Source organism: Ambystoma mexicanum, chromosome 7q (genome assembly GCF_040938575.1).
Source record: "Ambystoma mexicanum isolate Mex_15411 chromosome 7q, UKY_AmexF1_1, whole genome shotgun sequence".
Taxonomy (NCBI): Eukaryota; Metazoa; Chordata; class Amphibia; order Caudata; family Ambystomatidae; genus Ambystoma; species Ambystoma mexicanum.
In genome coordinates this window covers 888,895,060-888,918,731 of record NC_090941.1, presented here as the reverse complement: position 1 = coordinate 888,918,731, position 23,672 = coordinate 888,895,060, and the positions used below count along the sequence as shown (strand labels likewise).

At 48.8% G+C, this 23,672-nt stretch overlaps 1 protein-coding gene across 1 annotated transcript in view; it reads right to left on the bottom strand.

The window, feature by feature from the left end:
• Positions 1-18,701: 18,701 nt before the first annotated feature.
• Positions 18,702-23,672, bottom strand: part of CTSC (cathepsin C) — a 103,433-nt gene continuing 98,462 nt past the window's right edge. The window contains exon 7 of the mRNA XM_069639501.1: positions 18,702-20,671. Coding sequence (XP_069495602.1) covers positions 20,169-20,671 — 503 coding nt within the window. The 3' untranslated portion in view covers positions 18,702-20,168. The remainder of the gene's footprint in view (positions 20,672-23,672) is intronic.

The window sequence follows — 23,672 nt, the reverse complement described above, 5'->3', positions numbered from 1 at the left end:
CCAGGACAGCCAATGTTTATGGCACAATGTCAAGGGGAGCCAAGGATCTTCTCTGCAGGTAGGTAAAAAGTCTTGCACAATGTTGGGAGAAAATAGAACACTTGAAGGGACACAAGCTGGGAGGCACGTGAAGGGCAAAGCTTAAGCAACTCTGCAAGGTAACCAAGACAGATCTCAACTGAGAGCAAGTAAGGCTACACAACAAAGCTACGTTCTTAGACTTTACAGTACCTCTGGTTAGAAGAAATTATACCAGCTGGCTTCTGTTCCTGAACAGCTCTGCAGATCCTGTTGTTCCTGGGCCTCAGTCGTGGACGACGTCTGGAGACTCTTGCTCTGCAATGGGACGGTCAGCGGCAGCAATGGGCAAACTTCAATTCAGCACTTCAGTATTTCAGCTCCTCGCGTCTGATGGCTAATAGCAACACTGCGGTTCTCGGATACCACTTTAGACTTTCCTTGCTTCTGGGGTCCGGCACTCTTGAGGTGCCTCAGGCTTGGTTAGTCCTGCATCAGGAAGTCAGGAGGATCTTCCTAGCGCTCAGGTCCGACTTAAAAGCAACGCACGCAATCTGGTGTTCCTCTCCCAGGCTCTTTGGTTCCAGCAGTAACTGCAGTGGAAATACAACCAGCTTTGAGAGGATGTCCAGACGGGCTTACTTTGGAGTCGATTGGTCCCATCAACTCAAGAAGTCGTCCTTGCAGGGCTTCTCTAGTAGAGGCAAATTCTGAGCTTCAGCACAGCAGCAGGGCTTCACTGGGTAAACCAATGGTCCAGGAGTTGCGGCAGGGCTCTCTTCCAATTTCTTCTTCGGATTCCTTCGTCCAGTGGTTGACTTGGCCTTCCAACCAAAAAGCCTCACTTTTTATGCAGGTTTCTCCCATTCATTCCAGCCTAGCAGCCAATCACACAGCAGGGTGGCTGCCCTTGCTAGACAGCCAGCCAATCACCTTTGGGTTAATTCCTGTAACCTAGGGGATTAAGCACAGGAAGCGTCAGGCACCTCCCTCACTTCCTGCCCCTGACAGACATACTGGTGCCAGAGGCAGGTTTTACTCGTGAATCCCGCCAAAGACAAAACGAACAAACAGACCAAACCTGGTTTGGCGTGCAGAGTAAATCTCAAGAAGGACCTTCCTGACAAGAAATGGCAAAAAAATAAATAAACAAAACGTGCACCCATGGGTGCCTTACTGTGTCTGCGAACGTAGCCCGCGGTAAAAAACACACAATGGTAGGAAAAGGTAAACCACTGCCACCAGCAAATAATTGTAAGAAGGGTAACAAAAATGTTACATGAGAAACTAGACAAAGGGGATACTAAGTAAACCCTCCAGCTCCCTATTGTAAGATCGTGTGTGCTGGGTCTAGAAAGTTACAAATTGTAAGTAAAGTCAAGTCAGTTTCACTTCAATGCTCTTGGAAACAGTAGTTTCACCAAGAGAAGGTATCTAAAACTTGGGGAAATCTAAGAGACATCCCTGTGCCACCGCACTAAAGGTGCTGGGTGACACCATGGGAGACAGCATGTAAAGAGGATGCCTATTGAGCTTGTCAGACTCCAAAGTCAAAAACAAAAAAAAACTAAATTAAATCACACTAAAATTACATGAGCGATAAAAAGTCTTAAAGTCCAGCAAAAGAGCTGGGGGTCTCTAAGGTAGAAGGGAATTAACACATTTCTGAGAATTCTCCCTAACAAAGGCATCGAATGGGGCCCCATGAGCCTAGTCAGCACTACATTGGGTTCCCTCGCCTTTACCGGCGGGAATGAACAGAACAATCCTTCGATGAACTCCTTCACGAAACAGTGCGACCAAAGAGAAACCCGTCCCAGAGACCTGGTGTAGCGGGAGATAGCCGCCAGATGCACCTTGATGGACACAGTTAGGGAGAATTCTCATTTTATGGCTAATTTCCCTTACCTACAGAGTCCCGCAGCATCCTTGCTGGATTTGAAGAGTTTGTTTTTTTTCCCTGCTAACAGTGAGACTCTTTTTGCCACTCCTTAGGCATTTTTGCTATGTGTGTTCTAGGATATTTTTGGGTGTAGCGTCTATGGGGTTTCTCTCACCTCCATAGAAACCATCTTTATTCACATGTGTTACACAGCACCCTCAGTGCAGTGACACAGGGGTGTCGTAGCGACCCCCAAACATAGACTCCATACCCTGGGACTGTCTCCCAGGGCACGTAAAGTCCCCATTGACTTTACTAGTCAATTTTTGTGAACTAAACCAGTACAACCCATCTTACTATGGAAGTACTGGGAAGGATTAATAGTTTTCCCCTTATGTTCCATTTTCGAGAGGGTACCGTACAGTCCCTCTCTCAAATGTTTCTGGCTGGTGGCAGTGGTTACTACCAAAAATATTCAAGCGCAAATATTTTCCTATGGGATTTTCCCATTGTTCGAGGCTACCACTTTTTCTGACAGCCTCTAACATACAGCCGGTGTATTTTAATATTAACTTGACTCCAGTAGGTTTTATTTGCCAGAACTTTAATATAACTTCTTTCTCATGTCTTTCTCTAAACTCCTAACCCAGGTCGGGGATCGTTTGTTCGTCCTTTTGGCAGGCTTCTACCAAGAAGCCCTCCTTTCGGCGCCACCGAGTCTGGGGTGGGTCCATTGTGTGGGAGGAGGAGTAGGACCCCTGGACAGGGTTGCCTCAGCAACCCATGTCGCGCTCTATCCCGATAGGCTGGAGGGTCTCCCGCCAAGATGACCACTCCACTGTGTGAGTGACAGCTATGAATGGGGATCTTTTTGCATAAAAGCAGGGTCCTGAGGACTGGAATAGCAAGACATCACCACTGGAACTAAGAAGCCGAAGAGGAGAGAAGCCAAAGACATCTGCAACGACTGAACCACCGGTGAAGCCCTGCTGCAGCGTCTCACCACTTTTCTCCACACGATGAGAGGAGATCCTCATCTGCAAGAGCCTTCTTCCCTTGAGCTGGTGGGGCCAACCAGTTTGCCAATCGCCTTCCTGGACCTGCCCTGGTCAAATCGCCAGTACCCTGTACTTGGAGACCAGATAGCCAGGGACCCGTCCACCCGGAGCGTGATTTAAAGGCACATACCGTTTATTCGACGGGCAGCACCGCGGCTGGTTTCTTCCCGGGGTAGTGCAGTAACTCGAACCTTCCTCCACGACAAGAGCCTCTCTTCCTCTGCTGGATCCCCCGAACTGCAGGAACAACCGCCACCGCAGGAGCCACTTCTTCATTTTAAAAGGTACATTGTTCCGCCAAGCCGCCCTTTCTTCGCGGTAGCCCTAAAGGTGTTTTAAATCCTTTACCTACCTGTTCGGTTGGCCGCCCCTCTCTCTTAACATTGTCTTTCACCTTCTGCATCCACCTTTTCGAAATCGTTAACCAAAGACCTGACTGCAGCGACAAGAACATTTGCTCCTGGGCCCTTGCCCTGTACCACTAACTCTGGCACATGCCTATTAACTCTGGCTACATCTGTTAGAACTGCCTTCTTTAGATTGCTTCTCAAGTAGAACTGTGTTGGTGAACCTACTTCTTATAACTACCCTTTTCTTCCCCTTGTGAAATGCCATTTTGCCTAGTTTTCATTGAAGTATTTCCTATACTGATGCCCTGTCTTTCTTAAACTGGTCCACAAGCTTATGGGAAGTGCTGCTAGGGTGTGTAAGAAGATATTTCTCTATAACTTGCACTTTCCCTCCCTTATGAGAAATTGCTAGAGTATCCCTTTTGTGTGGTTTTCACTGGGCCATTTTGCTCAGTTTTCACTCTGGTTCACTTGGTCTACAATTCAACTAGGGAGTGTGTATTTTCGGTTGACTTATTTTAACTTGCTTGATGACTGTGGTAGATGTGTTAACTAGAAGTGTATAAAATAAATATATATCTACTTTTTAATACAAAGCTTTGGTCAGTGTTGCCATAGTATTGTAGGCCTATTGTGTAAACCCTGAATACTGCTCATTTCCCTCTTGAGATAAGTCTGACTGCCGGGCCACAGCTATCAACTAAATCTTTGAGGTACAGACTGATACCAAAGGGGGTTTATTGCTCATACCTGTAATCTTAATCTTCTGAAGTGCTCCCTAAGGGAACTGCACAGGATTCTGCCTGACAGACAAGTTTGCCAGCTCCGATTTAGCCAACAAGTACAGAAGGACCCTCAAAGGTTTAATCTTCTGCGACCAGTACCCAGTCGCAAAACGCTTCCATTTATGTAAAACCGCAGAGTAGACGCCCGGGCCTTGGCGAATACCTCTCTGCAGTCAACTCGTACCCACCAAACTCTAATGCTGCAGGAGCCAGGCCTTCAGGTTCAGCTATCATGGGTCATGGTGCAGGATTGCGCCTCGCTCCCAGGCGAGAAGAGGCATGACCACTGGCAGCTTGACTGGAGGGGACACAGCCATGCTGAGAAGGTCCGGGTACCAGATCTGCCTCGGCTACACTGGTGCAACGAGGATCATCCTGCACCAGAACTGTCCCGAGTTGACCGTTGACTCGTAGCAGCGGCAATGGAGGGAACGCGTACAGAAACAGGCCTTCCCAAAGTAAGGAGAATAAGTTCCCCATGCTCCTCGGCTGGGGAAACCTGCTGGCAAACCTCAGGCACTTGGTATTCATCGCCGTCGCAAACACATCGATCTGGGGAATGCCCCACTTTAGGAAGAGGTTGTCCACTTGATCCTGCCGAAGCTCCCACTTGTGGCAAGAGCGCACTTCCCTGCCGAGAGAGTTGGCGACAGTGTTTCATCTTCCCACCAGGTGGAAAGGAATGACAACATCCCCTGGACGGCAGCCCAGTGCCACAACTCCTGCGCCTCTGGAGTGTGCTGGGGATATGATGCCCCCTGCTTCCGGATGTAAAAAACATTGTGTTGGTATTGTCTGTGAAGACCCTGACCACTTTGCCCTTAAGTGCCCAAATCACAGCCTGCAGTTCCAGTACATTGATGTGTAGTGTCTTCTCCTCCCGTAGTCACAGGCCTCTGGCTTGGAGACGTCCAGTGTGTGCTCCCCACCCTTCCAGAGAATCGTCCGTCGTGACCGTCTCCTGGTATGTTGGAGTGCACGCACCATCACTTTATTGCCCAACGTAACTCTTCGTCAAGCACGATCCTGTCTCCAAAACTTCCATACACTTGGATCCAACGGGAGTCTAGGAACTCCGAGTAGTCGCATCCGCAACCTGCAGAGCCGGACAAGGTAGATGCAGGAGGACAACATCATGCCGAGCAACAACTTGATGGTTCTCACCATGGCGATCTTTAGTGCTAACAGGCATAGAACTTTGCCCAAAATGGCCACCATTCTCTCCTCCGATGGAGCCGCTAGACAACACTGTGTTGTGCCTGGACCCCAGGAACAGCACGTTCTGTGATTGAGCCAAGCAGGATTTTGCATAGTTCACCGAGAACCCCAAATCCGTCAGCAGCCGGATGGTCTTCTCCGAGTGATCAAGGGCGATGTCCTCCAACTTAGCCCGGATGAGCCAGTCATCGAGGTAAAGGTCCACATGAACTCCCTGTAGTCGTAGATGGGCCACCATCGGAGCCAGGCACTTCATAAAGGCTCTGGGCACCGACTTCCGTACGAAGGGGAAAGCCTTTAACTGGTAGTGCTTCCCTTGTATGACGAAGCGCGGGAACTTGTGATGCTTTACATGAATGTGGACATGGAAGTATGTGTCCTCGAGATCCAACAACGACAAAGTCGCCCTCCTTCAGTTGGCCGAGCACGTGCTGCAGCAGGACCATCCTGATTTGCTGGACTTTATGTACTTGTTGAGTCATCGTACATCGAGAACAGGCCTCCAGCCCCCGATCTTCTTTCTTACCTGAAAGTATCTCGAGTAAACTCTGGAGCCCCAGCGTCGGTTCAGAACCAGCTCTATCGCCCCTTTTCTTAACATGGCCCGAACCTCCAGCAGCACCTGAGGGATGTGTTGTTCCTGCCGGGCCACCGGTGTTATGCACGGACACTCTCGCTGAAAGTGTGTCCGTGGGCGAGAGCGTCCAGCACCCATCGATCAGTGGAATTGTTTTCCCCACACGCTGATGAAGTTCGCCAGGCGGCCTCCCATAGTGGTGCGGGGGTGGAGGCCTGACGTCCTGGTTGGTTCAATCCTGCTTGGAGGCTGGCGCGCCACCCTGGGAGCCTTGATGGCAGTGGCAAACTCCGAAGGCCTTGGAACGACCCCTGTAAGCTTCTTGGTTCATGGAATGGGAGGGTTGGTGGCAAGAGGATGAGCCACCACCAAAACTCTTCAAAGACCTCCCTGACTTTCCTCTTGAGGGATGAAAGGATTGTGCTGTTGCAGCATGTCTGGGGCATGGGCTGTCTGTGGCAGCTTTGATGGCCTGAAGAGATTAGGCAACTGCCTTGCTGAAAAAGAGTGTCTCAGTCGAACAGCATGTCCAGGACCCTCGTCTGGACCTCTTGTCTGAAGCTGGTGGCCTTCAGACAGCCACGACAACTGAGGAAAAACCCTTGCCCCTCTTGCAGAACCCCGTGTCCGCAATGTCCATGGCGACAGTGATGGCATGGTTCGACAACGCCTCGCCTTCCCGAAGGATCTCCATTGCCTCTAACGACTGGTCCTTGGGGAGGAAATCCAGGATCGGCACCATCTTGTACCAAACCTCCCAGTAGTACTTCGCCAGGATCGCCTTGACTGTAGTCCCCATTGAATAAATGACTTTCCGTCCCACAGCATCTAATTTCTTCCCCTTGGCACCCGATACGTCTTGTCTAGCTGGTTTTAGTCAGGGCCAAGGAGGAGGAGGAGGAGGAGGAGGAGGAGGAGGAGGAGGAGGAGGAGGAGGGGGGGGGGGGGGGGGGAGAGAGAGATTGGGTGGTTCTTCAGGAGTGCCAGCCTCTCATCCCAGAGATCCTCCAGGAGTGGTATCGACAGAATGGTCTTCCCCATTGCCTCCCAGTGTTGGTACAGGAAATCTTCCTTTTTCTTCTCTTTCAGGGATGAGCTGAAAAAGTTCTGATGCACGGGCAATCATGGAATGAAAAGATGCAGTGGGGAGAGGCCACCTTCGTTGACTGTGTCCGTCATAGCCCTGTCCGTCTCAGTCTCCGTGAGGGGGCAAGGGGGAGGCAGTGATGGCTGTAGTGGAGGCATAGGGTGCCTCTTCCTTTTCTTCGACAGAGGTGGCCCCTGTGTCAACGGGGTCCCTGTCAGTGGAGTCACTGGCTTTGCGGTCTGCATCCTTTTCTGAATCTCCAACACCAGTGTGTCGAGAGAATATCCTGCGATCCCTGGGAGGTACAAGGGGGACAGGATCACTGGGCCCAGTGCCTGTGTCGTCCCCTGCCCCTTAGTTGTCGTCGCCGCCTCCAGCAGGCAATCCCCGCAACCTTCTCGTCACCCATCTCCTCCTGGATGGTGTGGACGGAAACAACTTCTTCCTCAGCAGATGACATATCCGTGCCCTGAAGCTCTTCCACTCCTTCCTTTGGGTCCTGAGGGGTCAGCCTAGTGCTGTGGTCCGGCATCCTCTTCTCCAGAGTCTTCTCCACTGGTTTGGCCGAAGTCTCCCGCCTTGTAGGCAAGGTCACTCTGGCCACCACCGGGGTACCTTGAGCCGAGAGAGCAGCCGCAAGCATCTCGATGGAAGAAAAAGAAGTCTTGGCTTGGATTACCATGGCCTGCGCCTGAAGGACGGATCCCTTGTCCTGTCTGGCCTTCTCTGGCTTTTCCCGCAGCTTCCCTGGGGTAGCCGACTTTCTCAATGAAGAGTCGGAGCGTTGGCTGAAGATCAAAGCAGATGGAGACTACAAGCCTGCCCAGCTTTGTTGGGTGCAAACAATACAGGCACTGGGAATGCTTGTCGTCCATGAAAACATTCCACCTACTGCAGCTGGTGCAGAGGTTGACGAGGGAAGCCCCGTCCTTCTCCAGCGTGGTGTAGGCCTGATGGACTTCTGGAAGCTTCCAAGAAGAAACAGTCGACTATTTAAACCCTTGAGGGGCAAAGAATGAAGCCAAAAAACAGGTCCCCATTGATTGGATTGATAAGCGATGGGAGCACGATTGACAAAAACTGTTTTCCTACCAAAAAAAGCACAGAAAAACACAGAAAGCTCGAAGAGAAAAACACAAGGACTCCCAACATTCGAACGTGCAGTAAAAATCTGATTATGGCTGCCAGAGGAGGGGCTTAGGTAGAGGGCAATCATTGGTTGGGGGCAGTATGACCCATAGCTCAGTGATTGATGGAGAAAGACAGTTTATAAACTAAAGTGAAACAGTTTCTTTTACTGAGGATTCCCAGCCTGATGATGGGGAATATTCAGGAGCATGTGAATCCATGCCAGACCCCATGCTGGAGAGCCAAGTTTCCAACGTATTTGGGGTAGCCTTCATTTAAGCAGATGCTAAATAGAACACAGAAAGAAGTGTGTTCTTTCCTAAAATCAGCAATTTGCAATGTGTTTTTAATGCAAGATTTATAATGCATAGGAACTTTTAACATTGTAGCTTTCTTGCACATTCAAATACAGGTTTGTGAATTCTTTGTAAAATGGTTGTGGAAAAAGACCGCTCGCTTAATTTTAACATTTTGCATAAGAACCATTTCAATAAGTGTACATTACAGCGATGACAGGGCATATTAAAAATGATTATTTGAGTAATATGGCTGCACAAAAAGAACAAGTTAGTATTTAACTTGGCTGTGAAAGACCTTTTGGTGACATTTTAGGAAGGATGTGCACAGTAATGAGGTCCGGGAGTAGGATGCACACAGTATTTACGTACTGGGAGGAGGATGCAAGCGGTAGCAATAGTCTGGCATGGGGATGCCCGCAATAAGGGTATGGGACAAGGCTGCTCCTAGTAATGCAGAGGATAATCACAGTAACTACAGATAGGAATGAGGAGGCACACAGTAATGCAGGACTGAGACAAGGATTTTTTTTTTTTAAATAACACTCCTAATACCGTACCAGAGTTCAGTTTTTAAGCTCAGATGCGGGATTCGGACCCCTGTTGCTTTGCATGGTATTGCTTCCAAGACCAGCGCGGTGCCCCTTTACTATCCTCCGTTCACATTAGTTAGTGAGGTACCGGTATACGGATGCATGAAGTAGAGAGACCGAGGAGTACGAGTCATCCATTGGTAATGGGAAACTGACGAGGATATGCAGGACCGATTAGTAAGAGGCACGCAGTGGTAAGGAGGGACGGCATAGAATAATGTACGCAGATGTAATTAGGGTCTGTGACCAGGTGGAGGAAAGCAGGGTAATGAGGGTCTGGAACGAGGAGGTGGATTAGGTAAAAAAATGTTTTAAAAAGTGGCAAGAATGAGGCATGCCTGGGCAAGGGTGCCGAGAGGCAGGTGGATGAGGGTTGCTGTGTTAATGAGGGACTGCCAGGAGGATGAAGGTTGTGGGTGTAATGAAGGACCATGGCGAGGATGGGTGTAGTAATGGTAATGAGGGATCAGGACAAGGATTACACATCATAATTACACAGCAAGGAGGGTGTGGAACAAGAATGATCTTATTAATGGACAGGGAGGCATGCAGTAATGAGTGTCTGGGATGGATGTGTGTGCAATAAGGTTAATAAGAGTCCAGGATGGGGAAACCTGGAGTAATCAGGAACAGGGATGACGGTGTGCATGGTAATGAGGGACCAGGATTAGGTGCAAGCTGCAATTTATTTTAGGTGCAGACCTAGCTCGAGGGCAGCTGAGTGCTGTAAAGAGTGTGGATAGCCGGCATTTGGGCTCCCATCTTTTAACAGTAGCGTAGTACTGCCAGGTCTGGGCATCCATTGGAATTCATCCTTGGTCAGGGTTTGTTTAAAGAGCCATGTTTTGAAAGATCTGGGAAATTGGAGAATTGTGGGGGCATTCCCAGCCGACACTGGGATAGAGTTCCAGAGGGTGGGTACAAGAGAAGGATTGTTTGCAGGTGCTCTTACCGAAGAGATGTGATTCAAACAGGCTGGTCCAATTGCTGCGCGAGGAGAGAACGATGAGGGTGTAATGATGGACTGTGACGAGAATGAGAAATAAGGAGGCAATAAGGGACTGACCAGTATGAGGGATGCCATGGTAAGGGTAATGAGTCTCAGAAGAGGATTAGGGATGTGCACAGATATGTAAAAAACGTCAAGGACAAGTTTGCCTGTAGTTTTTATATAAATATATTGATAAGGAGCAGGCATCTGTATTGCCCAGGTCTCATCAGGAAGTTCAGTGCCTTTCCTTGTTCGGCCCGGTTCTCCTCAGAAAGTACTAAAGTTGTGAAGGAATGGGACAAACCAGGCCACTTCAGGCAGAAGGTACAGCTGGATTTCTGTGGTACCTTGCAAACGAGGTGGCCAGATGCAGTCTCCATGACCTTGAATGCATTTCAGGATTCATCCAGGTCACGCCATATCTGTGGATCCAATATGGCACAGTGGGCGATAGCCATTGCTCAATCAAAAGCAAACACCTTTTGTGACGAATCAGGAGTATTCATCCCTTCTCCCCAAGGGGGAGCCACCACCTTTTTGGCTAGGGGGTGAGCCGGCACCACATACCCTCCCATAGGGGTCAGAGCAATTGGGACCTCACTGGGAGCAACTCTCCCGACCCCCACTTTAGGGGACAGCTCCCATTCCAAAAAGGGAACTCCCTATGCAGGACACCATCTACATGCATGGGACTGCTTTGCTTCCAAAACACTGTACTCTTTCTGTTTGGCTGTAGGTAATGTGGAAACAAATCAGTAATCAAAAAATTAAGGCGATCTCACTTTAAGAAGAAATGGCTAGGAAAACGGGACAAGGAGACCCAAACTGAGGAGAGAGAAAGGTGCACAGGGGAATCCCCCTGACATCAGAACACTGAGGAGAGGCAGAACTGAGTGCAGCTGTAGAGCCTGCAGTACTCAGAGAATTAGAGAAGACAATTTGGAGATCACGGAGGACCAGCTCAGCAGAATGCAGAGAAACATGGTCAGGACGGAAGCAGAGGTGGCGTTACCACGGATGTTCCGTGGTGGGGCTGGGGCCCCTATAATTATGCTGAAAACTGCTCAGGGAAGCAACAAGTTGCAGAGAAGCCGAGACCAGAGCAACCAAGAAACAAAAGCGAGGAGTTGACATTGACCTACCAGAGCTGGACTCGAGCCCCGCAAAGTCACTGATGGCTGATGCAGGTACAGGGGAGGGGTGAGCTGGATGAGCAGGCGGTCGCGGGGAGAGCAAAATAATAAGCAAAGAGACTAGGATTGCGATACATGTAGGAGCGGAATAAAGAATGAGTAGTAACATATCTGAAGAAATACTCAAAAGCCTAAAGCAAGAAAAAGGTTCTATATAGTTTAGTGGAAAACTATTGTGGGAAAAGATTGAAAACCCAAAAGTAGTGATAAGGGTGGGGAGACCCCTTTAAGAAAAGGTTGTGAAACATTGAGAGTTGCCGTGCATAGTGAACACCACCAAGAAGGAACTTTCAAAACTAAAAATTCGGAAGAACAACTGATTGAAAGGAGGGTGTTTAAGAGAATATACTCAAAAGAACAACAGTAAGGGCCACTTGAGCAGAAACACAAGGTCCTCCAACAGTTGGGAAGAGCTGCAGGATCTCATTAAAGAGACAGTACATTGAGAGGAGATCATCCTAAGGAATGATTTTTGGACAACAAAAGCCATTTACATATTACAGACTTGTGTGCAACAAACCCTGAGAAAGTCACAAGGCAAAAAGGCAACAGAGAGGCTACCAGAATAGAGAATCTTTTGGGCACAGTTTAGTTAGTACAAGTGCTAGGGTAATATTAGTGGTAGGGTCAGGTAGGTATAGGTTCGGACTGAGGACATTTTTGATTTTTCAACTTCCCGATCACACAGGCCCATCTCACCCCATCATTCTTGGGAAATGCCTCTTTTGTTTTTAATATACAATCACTTCAAAATGTGCTTGTTTGTTCGATGACTCCCGACTCGCCAAACCTTCTATAAAAATGAGATTCACCACATTCCAGTGACTAGCGCTGCTGCAGCTACAAATGTCCTGATCCACATACTGCCATTGTCAGGCGCAGTTGCAAAGCCATACCAGATCATTTTCTACCACAAAATGTGGCAGAAATTATCACGTCTTGCCCGCAAATATTCCTCACTTTCCAAATGCATTCACAGCCTCATTACCTCCCTTGTTACATTCAACACCCTCCATCTCTGCAGACTTCCAACTTTGAAACCATGATGGCACCCTACTTAAATGCAAATCAAGTGTCTGTAAATTCCACCATGCCATGGGAAGCAAGATCCCTTAAGAAACCAGCCAGACAATTCCACCCACCAGGACAAAGAACAAATTCCCATCTGCTGATCAGACGCGAGAGGTTAATTGAGGAAGGAACAAGTTACTTACCTGTAACTTGTTCTCCAGCATGGGTCTGGCATGGATTCACATGCTCATGAATAAAGAATACATAGCAGTACACATGCACAAGCACAGGCGGTGCCAAGGCTCAACATTAAGCATCTCTTACCTCCTCACTAGGCTCACCTTTAAGCAAACAGGTTGTGCAGCACTGCTTGGCCGACCCGGGATTCCAGGGAGAAGTCCGATCGACACAGAATTTTGTGACGATGTGCGTAGACCTCCACGTATCAGCCCTGCTGATGTTCAGCAGGGACACACCAGATGGCAATGCCGTAGTCACAGCGATCGCTCCGGTCGAATGGGCTCTCAGACAGCCAGGCAACAGTCGTTTTGCCAACCGGTGACAATGGGTGATGCAGCCGGAGAGCCACCTGGAAATGGAAGCCTCGCAGAGGGCCTACCTTTAGTTCATAGGGCCAAAGTTCACAAACAGCTGTGATGTATTCCGAAAACACTGTGCGGTTCAGGTAGAACTTCGGCGCTCTAGCCAGATCCAGCGAGTGCCAAGTCCTCTGAGCCGGCGACAAAGGCGACTGGAAGAAAACGGGAAACACCAAAGGCTCGTTGAGATGGAAGTCAGATGGCACCTTGGGCATGAAGGAGGGGTGCGTCCGCAGCACCACCTTCATCTTGTGGAATGTCAAGTAAGGTGGTTTAGAAGAGAGGGCCTGAATCTCTCCCACTCGTCGTGCAGAGGTGATGGCCACAAGAAACACCGTCTTCCACAATACAAACTTCATCGGCGCCGAATGCATAGGCTCGAACGGGGCACCCATGAGCCTAGTCGGCACCACATTGAGCTCCCAGCCTTCACCGGCAGGAACAAATGGAAAAGTCCTTTAATTCCTTAACCAGGCGGTGCAACAACAACGACCACCCTGGAGTTCTGGTGTAGCGGGAAATAGCCACCAGATGAACCTTGATGGAAGCATGGGCCAACCCTGCCTTGGCCAGCAACAGCAAATACAGCAGCACCTGCGGAGCCCTAATCCGTATAGGGTCAACTTACTGTGCATGGCACCAGACAGCGAACCTCTTCCACTTATGGCCATAGCATTTCAGTGTCGAAGAAGCCCTGGCCTTGGTAAGCACCTCCTTGCAGTCCACTGGGAGATCGTATCCACCAAACTCTAGCGCTGCAGGAGCCAGGCCTGAAAGTTCAGCGACCCTGGGCCGTGGTGCAGAATCGCGCCTCCAGGACGCTGACATGTCCAGAAGGTCCAGGTACCATATAGGCCTCAGCCACGCCGGTGCAATCAACGAGGATCATCCTGCACCGGGACCATGTGAGTAGGCTGATGAGTCGCAGAAGCAACGGGAGAACGCATATAGGAACAGGCCATCCCAAGGGAAGGAGAATTCATCCCTCATGCTCCTCAGCTGGGGAAACCTGCTGGCGAACCTCCGGCACTTGGTGTTCATCACTGTTGCAAACAGACCGATCTGGGGATTGCCCAATCACCGATACAGTAGGTCCACCTGATCCTACCGCGGCAAGAGCGCAGCTCCCTGCTGAGTGAGTCGGCGACAGTGTTCTTCACTCCAGCCAGATGAAAGGGTACCAGGAACATCCTCTGGGCGACGGCCCAATGTCAGATCCTGTGCTTCATTAGAGAGAGCCGGGGATCTGGTGTCCCCCTGCTTCCGAATGTAGAACATTGTGGTCGTGTCATCGGTGAAGACCCGCACTACCTTGCCCTTGAGGGAGGGAAGGAATCATTTGAGGGCCCAAAACAGGGACCGGAGCTCCAGGAAGTTGATGTTCAATGACTTCTCCTCCGGTAGCCACAGGACTCTTGCTTGGAGATTTCCGGTGTGCGCACCCCATCCCTCCAGGGGGCGTCCATCATCACAGTCTCCTGATGTGCTGGGCTCTGAAAGTCTGAGCCCGCCGCCAGAGGCGCAGGGACGCCCCACCACTGAATCGCTCGGCGGAATGTCTTGTTGAGGGCGATCTTGTCCTGAAAGCTTTCCAACACTTGGATCCAACAGCCGTAGAGGAACTCCTGCAGCGGCCACATCTGCAGCCTGCACAGCCGACCGAGGTAGATGCATACGACATCATGCTGAGCAGGAACTGGATGGACCTCACCCTGAAAACTTCATGGTCAACATTCACTGTACCTTGCCCAGGATGGCCTTTATCCTGTCCTCTGTCGGCGAAGCCAGGTTTGACTCTGGACCCCAGAAACAGAGCGTCCTTCGATGGCACCAAGCAGGACTTTGCATAGTTTATCGAGAACCCCAGTTCTGTGAGCAGCCGGACCATCCTCGCTGTATACTCAACGGCAAGTTCCCTTGACTTCACTCGGATGAGCCAATCATCCAAGTAAGGGTAGACGTAGACCCCCCTGCAGGTACAGCCACGCCTCCACCGGTGCCAGGCACTTGATGAAGACCCTTGGTGCCGACTTCAGTCCGTAGGGAAGGGCCTTGAATTGATCGTGCTGCCCCTGGACCACAAAGCGTAGAAAATTTCGATGCCCCTTGTGGATGGGGATGTGAAAATAAGCATCCTCCAGGTCCAGCGACGACAGGAAATCCCCTACCTCCAGTTGTCCCAGCACGTGCTGAAGGATGACCATCCGAAACTTCTGGGACTCGTATTTGTTGAGGCAACGGAGATCCAGGATGGGCCGCCAACCGCCATCTTCTTCCTGATGAAGTACCGCAAGTACACAGAGCCTCTTCGGGACAAGCTCTATCGCGCCCTTTTTTAGCATTGCCCGGCCTGGCCACTGGTGGAACGTGTAGACACTTCCAATGAAACTCAAGGGTGCGTCTGTGGGCCAGGGCGACCAGCAACCAATGGTAAGTGGAGATGGACTTCCACACGCTGACGAAGTTCACCAGTCGGCCTCCCACCGGGGTGCTTGCAGGTTTGCCCCACCTGTTCAGTCTTGCTTTGTCGCAGATGACCCACTTTGGGAGCCTTGGCGATGCCAATATCCTCCGGCTTTGCTGTGGCCCCTGTAGGTTTCCTGGGCCGAGGAACGGGATGGTTGACAGTACGAGAAGTTACCACCAAATCCTTTGGAGGCACTATGGGACTTGCCTCCAGAGGCCCGAAAGGACAGCCGTCGCTGTTGGAGTGTGCCCAAAGCACAAGCCGTCTCGGTATCTGCCCTGATGGCTACAGAGATTCGTCCACTGTCTTGCCGAACAAGTTGTCCCCATTGAAGGGCATGTCCAATACCCTTGTCTAGACGTCCTGGCGGAAATTGGTGGCCTTCCACCAACAAAGGAAAATGCTGTTGCCCATCTGGCGGAAGCCAGTGTCTGCGATGTCCGTGGCCACGGTGATGGCATGGTCCGATGCCACCGTGCCTTCCTGTAGGATTTCAAGGGCCTCCACCCTCTTGTCGTCCGGAAGGAAGTCCAGTAGGGAGGGGGGGGGGGGTGATGTTAACTCAAAGCTCCCCGTCGGGGCGGGCCACGATGTGAGCGTTGGCTGCTTTAATGGTCGTTGTTGCCAACGAGATGACCCGTTTTCCCATGGCATCGAGCTTCTTTCCCCTCGCTGTCCGGTGGGGAAGTGGACTTCGAGGCAACCGACCCTGCAGAATTCTTCCTGGCCGCCACCGAGACCACTGAGTCTGGGGACGGCTGAGATCTGAGACACTTTCTTCTCATACTGGTTTCTTGACCGAGGACGGGTTCTTCAGGAGGGACAGTCCTTCATGCCAAATGTCGTCCAACAGCGAGATCAAGAGCACGGTCTTACTCTTGGCGCTGATAAAGGAATCCCTCCTCCTGTTCCTTGGGGTTCCGCTGAAATAGCTCTGAGGCCCTAGAGATCATGGCATGGAAGGAGCCAATCTCGTGGGGTGAAGCCCTGGGTACCGGCAACGGGAGGTCCGTTCTGTCGTCGCCACCTCCAACTCAGTCTCGTCCCTCGGATGGAGGTGAAGGATGTAGGGCTTAGGCGGATGGACTTCTCTCCTCTTAGGTGGCGGGTCCCCTGATGGTCCAGGCCCCTCTGGATCGCCCGTCGTAGGCACAGGCATCCTGGTCCTCATCTCCGAGCACAGGGTGCACAGAGCTTGTAGGATGTCTGCCGACATGTCCGTCGGTGGTGGTGACGGGAGTGTCAGCAGTGGTGTGTTGTCCTCCGGTTCCTCACCGCCTTGCCGCTCCTCGACGGTTCCCTTGTCGCTTTCCACGTCCACCTCCTTAGGGTCCTTCCCGTAGGACCTGGCCTCGACGAACTTCTCGTCAAGCACTGTCTTCAGGCCAGAGAGCTCGGAGGAGGAGGAGCTATCCGAGTCCGGCAGGACTACCATGCCCACCCCCCCTTCTTCTCATCCAGGGGCAATGGCCTCGGGGAGATGATCGGCATCGTCTTCACGAGAGTCTTCTCAATGGTCAGGAAAGACGATTCTCTCTGAGTGGACAGGGACACTTATCTTGAGGGTCGTCTCCACTGGGAGCACATCTGCGGTCTTTGCCAGGGACGCCACCACTCCCTCAATAGATGCCTTAGCCTGGTGAACCTAGACCTTCACGAACTTGGGCGCATCTGAGGACTTCAGCGTGGGGGGGGGGTCAACACCTCGCTCCCCCTTGGCTCTCTCTGTCCGAGTCGACAGGGTCTTCTCCAGAAACGTACCCGGGTGGTCTGACTTCCTTTTCTTCGCCGGGCTGGAGCATTGGCTCATGGTTGACGGAGTCGGCGATGCTGCGCCCGGCCTGGCTGCTGCGGAGCCCATACCAACGGCACTCCCGGTCTTGTAGTGCTTTGCCTTATGTTGGGCCCCAGTCACTGGAGCGCCCTCAAAGGTCTTAGAAGACAGCTCAGATTTTCTCTTGGGAGAAGCATGCTGCTGGGGCTCACCCGCCACCGGCGTCTTCGTCTGCAGCCACTCTGTGAACCGCTTGAAATGGTCCTTCATGGTGCATGGCACCATGTCCTTGCAGAACGCACATGCCTCCTCGACGTGCGAGCGGTCCGAATGAAGGCAATAAAAGGCACAGGGAGTGCCCATCGTCCAGGAAGATGTTCCGCAGCCCGCATCCTGGGCAGATCCTGAACAGAGGCGTCAAGACTGCTTTATCCTCGGCCATGTCCACGCGGTGTAGGCCTCCAAGAATCTCCTGGAATCCTCCAAGAAGCAAACTTGATGAAAAAAATCGCCGTTGAGGCGTGTAGAAAGTTCCGAACAACGGGTCCCAGTTAGTCGGATGATGGATTGGATCGATGGAGCTTGAGGCCCGATTGACTGAAAAATAGAGAAAACTTAGAAAAAAAAGAGAAAAAAAAAAGAAAAAAAAACGCACAACACAGTAAAAGCTCGAGAGCTATAGCACGAGGTCTCCAACACGTGAACGTGTGGTACAAATCTGAAGATGGCTGTCAGAGGAGGGACTTTGGTAGAGGGCAGTCATTGTCTGGGGGCAGTATGACCCAGAGACCAGTAGTTCAGAAATGAAACTGAAACTGATTTTTTCTTTACCGAGGATTCCCAGCCTGACAACGGGGAATATTCATGAGCATGTGAATCCATGTCAGACCCATGCTGGAGAAGTTTTGGAATCCAAGAGAAGAAAAGTAGTAGAAGGATATCGCGTTTGAGCCACCACGCTCACTCTCCCTCACAAGGGGAGGGTAGCCAGCTTTGAATTTCCCTTTTTTGTTCGTTTCTTCTAGTCAGCCCCCCTCCTGGTACTTTCAATCCTCCACTGCGCCCTTAATTTTCAAATGAGCATTGAGTGAATTTTGTTCCATATAACAAAATATGATAAGGAGGGATAGATTTGTCAATATTGTACTTTTAGCTACATATGTCCTCTTATGAAATCCTAATTATCCTCTGGTAAAAGAAGTCTGAAAATGTGAAGCCTAAACAAGAAAGCGGAAACCAGGCTTTAAAAGACAAACAACCCAAACATCTAGTCTAGAGATGTTTTGGCTGAATACAAAGTCACTCACACTATGTGCCCTTCTGTTTTACCAAGGATTTCAATGGCTCCCGCTACCATTCCTTATTCATTTCAAGTTAGTGCAGCTGCTTGAACTACTCCTGCTTTGAGGAAAAGCAATGCATGCACTACAGATTTCAGTAGAACTCGTGACCTTAAGGTGGGCCACAGATTCCCCAGGGATTCTACCATCATCCCCTCTAGCTGAGGTTTTGTACTACCGCTTTCACTTTTTGGGTAACAGATGCATCATGTTCCTCTATTCACATTTCCCTTCTATCTAAACAGATTAGAATTTTATCTAATACTGAATCACCATGAATCTAGAAGTACTGGCCTATCACTTTCAATAATACAAAAAAAAGGGACAAACCAACCACGTTAACTGAACCGTTTTATTGTAACATTTTTTCATAAAAATAGGCAAGTAACTTTTTTTAAAAAAGCAAACATCTTGATTTAAAAAAAACATATTGCACTCACATACATTCCCAAACATTCCCTTCCAAGTAAGGCACACTTTACTGCTGAAGATTCTTTACAAAGACCTCCCAACTCCAATGTCCTGTACTAGTCTGGCAGACATGAAGGCCGAAAAGAAGGATTCATAGAACAGATGACATCCGCAAGACTTCATTTTTAGAACAGTTCATCTTAATGGTTCCTGCACTCACAGATCCTTGAAAGTGTTCAGGTCCCAGTCTTTCTAAGCAGCAGCCGGGAGTAGGGCTTATGCGGCGAGACAGTGAACACCAGTTGGGTTTTAGTGAAGACCTGTTACTTTTTGGACAGGACAGTCACCTCTGGCCCACTTGACAGATTAAATGGGTGTTGTGATTTGAATTAATATATTGCAGTTTTCAGACATCAGAGTACTTGATTTGGCATTCAGATTGTACAATTGCTGGAATAACAAATTGCAGATTTGTTAAGAAATTGATTAGTGTTCCTACTAAACATAAAATGATGCAATCCCAGTAGTTGGTGGGAAACAAGCAGGCTGGAAGAAATCCCTTTGACCAACAGTGCTTAATAAAAGGTACGGAAATCTGGACACATTTCAGTCCAAGGAATTTGTATGGAAATGGGGCTCTCCAATATAAATCTTGGATCAAAAATATAGCACCAGCACACTGTCATTAATTTCATTTTCTTTTCTTTTTTTAAACAACTAAAACTGAAATGGGTTTACTCTTGATTTTAAAGATATTAAAAACTGTTTAGAGATAAAAGGAATACCCCATATACAAATCTGAAAAGACGCTGGTAGGTGCTTGCTAAAGCAAACATCGAAACCTTTTCCAACGCACAATTTCACATTTCTGTAGTAGGTCATTTAAGCGATTTGAAGAGTTTATTTTTAGAAAAGCCCCAAGCTAAAACTAAAGCATAGAGGATATCTCGATTAGGTTTCTGATAAAGTGGTGTGGGTAAATGGCTTTAAGATCATCTCCCAATTCCCTCAATGGCGAAAGTCAAACACACCAATACAGATTCACTGCACTAAAATCAGATAAATAGCAGATTGGCAGATAACAAGTAAACAGCACCATGGAGGCATGTCTTCAAGCCCACTCCTATAGCCTAGTTCATAGAATTTGGTCATGCACAGCTTTAGCCGCTTTTGAAATACTTTGTTCAGTGCGTATAAAACTGTACTTCAATGCACTTGGGAAAAAATACATGGGATGCTGTAAAATGCAATGTAATTTTTCATTCAAATAAATTTGATGCAGTGATTTTTTGTATTATTGTAGTATGTGAACGTGGGAGCTGCATTACTTAGAAACAGATTTTACTCTTGCTTCTGAAAGAGATACCCAGAGAGGTTTGCAAGCAGCGATTTATAGCTTTGGTATAGGGGTTGCAGCTACTGCTATGCTTTCAATGGCACACTCGTCAGTGCCTCTGCGGATTCTGAAATAACCATGTTCACCCCAAGTAGTCCCCCAGCTATTTTTTATGATCCAATACTTTTCCCCGGTTGTTCCATCACTGCCATAGCCTACTAGCAAAACAGCATGGTTTGTGAGCTCAAATGGATTGAAGCGATCCTGTAGTCCTGTGTGGTGATAAATTCCACTACGATAATGCATAAAATCATCATAAACTTCAAACGCTACGGCCAAAGGGCCATGCTTGACAAGTTCATGTTTCATAAATTCCTCATTGCAGCCCCCATAAAATCCTCCAACATAATGGTACTCCGAGGTGTAGTAGCGGTAGCAGTCTTCTTTAAGTGTGCAGGGGGAATCTGTGCCAATGTATGGGAGACAATCCTCCTCCACAATTCCAAAATCTTGAATGTATTTTCCAGCGATAAGATATGGGAACCCTCCATCACAACCTGAAAAAGATTATCAAACCAGATTAGCAACATACTTGCAGAGCCCAGATGATCTGAAACAATGCCATCGATATCTGCTGCCATATCTCTATTCTCTTTCCACTTAACAGAACCCATTTCTCTCCCAGACAACAAATAAAAATCTATTAACTAGAAGGACCCTCATCATGCATTTCACTTATTTCCATCTTGTACCTCGGCTCTCAAACTCATCACTCCATTTTACCCCTTATATTACATGCTCTTCCTGGTAGTATAGTTCCAGATCAAAAATAAGTCCCTTACTGCCGATATAGGTCCATAGTATTGATCATCCTCTACGTACCACCCTTTACATCCCGTCCATCAGAGTCACGCCATCTGGTCTGATCTACTAGCTCCTTGCTCAGGACACCATACACCGCTCTTCGTTAGCCATTTACCTCCAAAAGCAATTGGACATTTCTTGGCTCAGTAATACCTAATGCTACCAACTCCGAGCAATCATGCAAACCACAACCCTTATCCCCTGACAGTAAACCCTAAACCTTGGTCCATTTCAACAGCCACGTGTGTCTGTTCATCACCATCACTTCAGACCATTTCTGCACAGCATTGTCCCCCACATGACAAAACAGATACATGTGGTATTCCACTATAAAGGAGCCTCCTCCTAGATCTCCAGCATTACTCAATGCACCCGGAGAATGCGGTCAATTGTCTTCAGCTCTCATTTGAATCTCTCTAGATTCCTCCTTGTGTAGGCTGACAGGATGAGGCACATTACCCAATCAAATTCTGAGAACCAGCATGTAGCTTGGTCTTGCAAGAAACACAAATGAGACCATTGCACACTTCCAACCTGCACCCTTCTCTAACCCACAACCACCAAAGTTTAGGCCATCTTTAACCAGAATGCACTTTTACCGGGGGGAATGGGGGGGGCCCTGTAGAACTAAGGAATAATCACCTTTTAGACCTGTGTACAAGTAATACAATCCCGTTCTGTGCTACTGGCAACTCCTTCATGCCCTGGTCATCTTGTATGTTGCCATGATCTGTACAACCTACTATGGACATATTTTAGTCTACATTAAATCTTTCTGTAAAACTACTGAATTAAAAGTACATGAAATAAAAATCCTCTGATATAACGCCGTTACCAAATTACCACAACATAACCTCTGTGTTAGGGGAGTTTTCCTAAATTCCACCTGGAGGTAAGACTCTATAAAACTGTCCTTGGTATACAGGTCCCCAACTTGTAGTATAGGTTTATACTACCAAATCGATAGGTAGAATTTGGAAAAGCAGCCAGGATTCTCTTATGAGGAACATGTAAGTGCAATGAACCCAGTCAATACATGAGCCCAAAAACCTCTTACACACTGAAAGTTAAAATATGAATTCATTTTATATACACAGAAGCTAAAGGTAGGTAAATACTATTTTAGACTAACCAATACACATAGAAAACATAAGCAATACTTTTCATAGGTGACTGCTTCAATAGTATGGTGCGCACCCGCATTTGTTAAAGTGATATGACAAAGTCACTCAGACAAAGTCTGTAGGAAGGAAAAAGTGCTCATTTAGTACCAGCAGCAGTGATTTACTAATTAGCAACAGTTTCCAAGGCTTCTAATGCTTTAGCAGTCCAATCCCTAACTAGTCAAGAGTACATCAAAGTTATAGGGTGGGAGCAAACATTTCTTATGCAGCAGCAGAAAAGGCAAAGTTCCTTAGATTACTTTAGTCACGTTAACACCATTTGTTGTATAGGCACATTACAAATACCGAATATATTAAAAAGTCAAATGCTTTAGTAGGATAATACAATTATTAAGGACCCTGCAAAGGACTCCCTAAAAGCGCACAACCCGTTAAGCCTGGGCAAGAGCTATGGGTGGACACCCAAACACCTAGTTATCACACTGCAGTCACACTGGAGCGACTTTCCGGCTTGAGGCAAGTTGTACCTTGAGCCCCACAGTACCTTAGGGTGGTTCAGGAAAATGCAGTTGCATTCTTTTCTGGGCAAGAGCGACTGACCCGGTTTCCCGATTCCTCAGTCTGGTGACTAAAGAAAGGAGTCTGAATGGCATGTCATAGCAGCACCTGTGAGAAAGGACCCTCAAATGATTTCTTCGGTTTCCCACATCAGTCTGCGGCGTTATCACCTTTTCATCAGCTACAACAGTGAACGGTTACCGCTCGGTCGATCTTCCTCTCTGGTGAGGGGACTTGGATGAGTGGGATCGTGCCTCTGGAGGTCCAACTGGAGCTCACCAAAGTTCTGGGAGGATTTGTTCACACAAAGAAGTTCCACTGCAAATGGGCGGAGGGCCCCTGGTATTTGCAGTGCAGCTCTGGAAGGTCACAGTACGTCAAAAGGATGGCTCAATCTGCAGTTCGTCTCTGTCAGGTATGAACTGATGCAGTCACACTGTGCGAGACTACATAAGACATCTGCTTGGTATTAGGTAACCCACCTTTTGGTACAGGTCTGTACTACAGAGGTTTTTAGTGTGCCTGAGCAGCCAGGCCCATTGCAAGAGGGGTAAATGTGTGCTGTAGATCAGTCAATACAAGTGTTAGTGCGCGGTACAAATGTCCTTTAACATTATCACCACCGTAGTGGTCCCTTGGCGCTCTGGCGGCTCTGAAAAGGGAGAGGGGGCGGGGGTTGAGTTAGTGGGAGGAAGCAGGGAAAATGCAAGAGAGCAGTGATGTGCTGTTGGCGGCCTCAGCCCGGTGGGTCTATTGGCTGGGCCTGGGGTGTTTGCGGCCGGTAGTCGTGTACTGTTGTGCAAGGCTATGTGTGTTTGTTTTGTTGTTGCAATGTATTGAGATTTGTGCGGTTTGTTGTGCTGTAGGTTTTGGTTGTGTTTGGTTTTGAGTTTGAGAGGTGTATGCAGACAGGGAAGTGGTTAGTAGGGTTGGTTAGTTTGCATCTCTATCCTGAATAGAAGCGCTCAGCTTGCGTAGTCTCCCCTGTTGCGGCTCGGTCCTTATCTGTCTA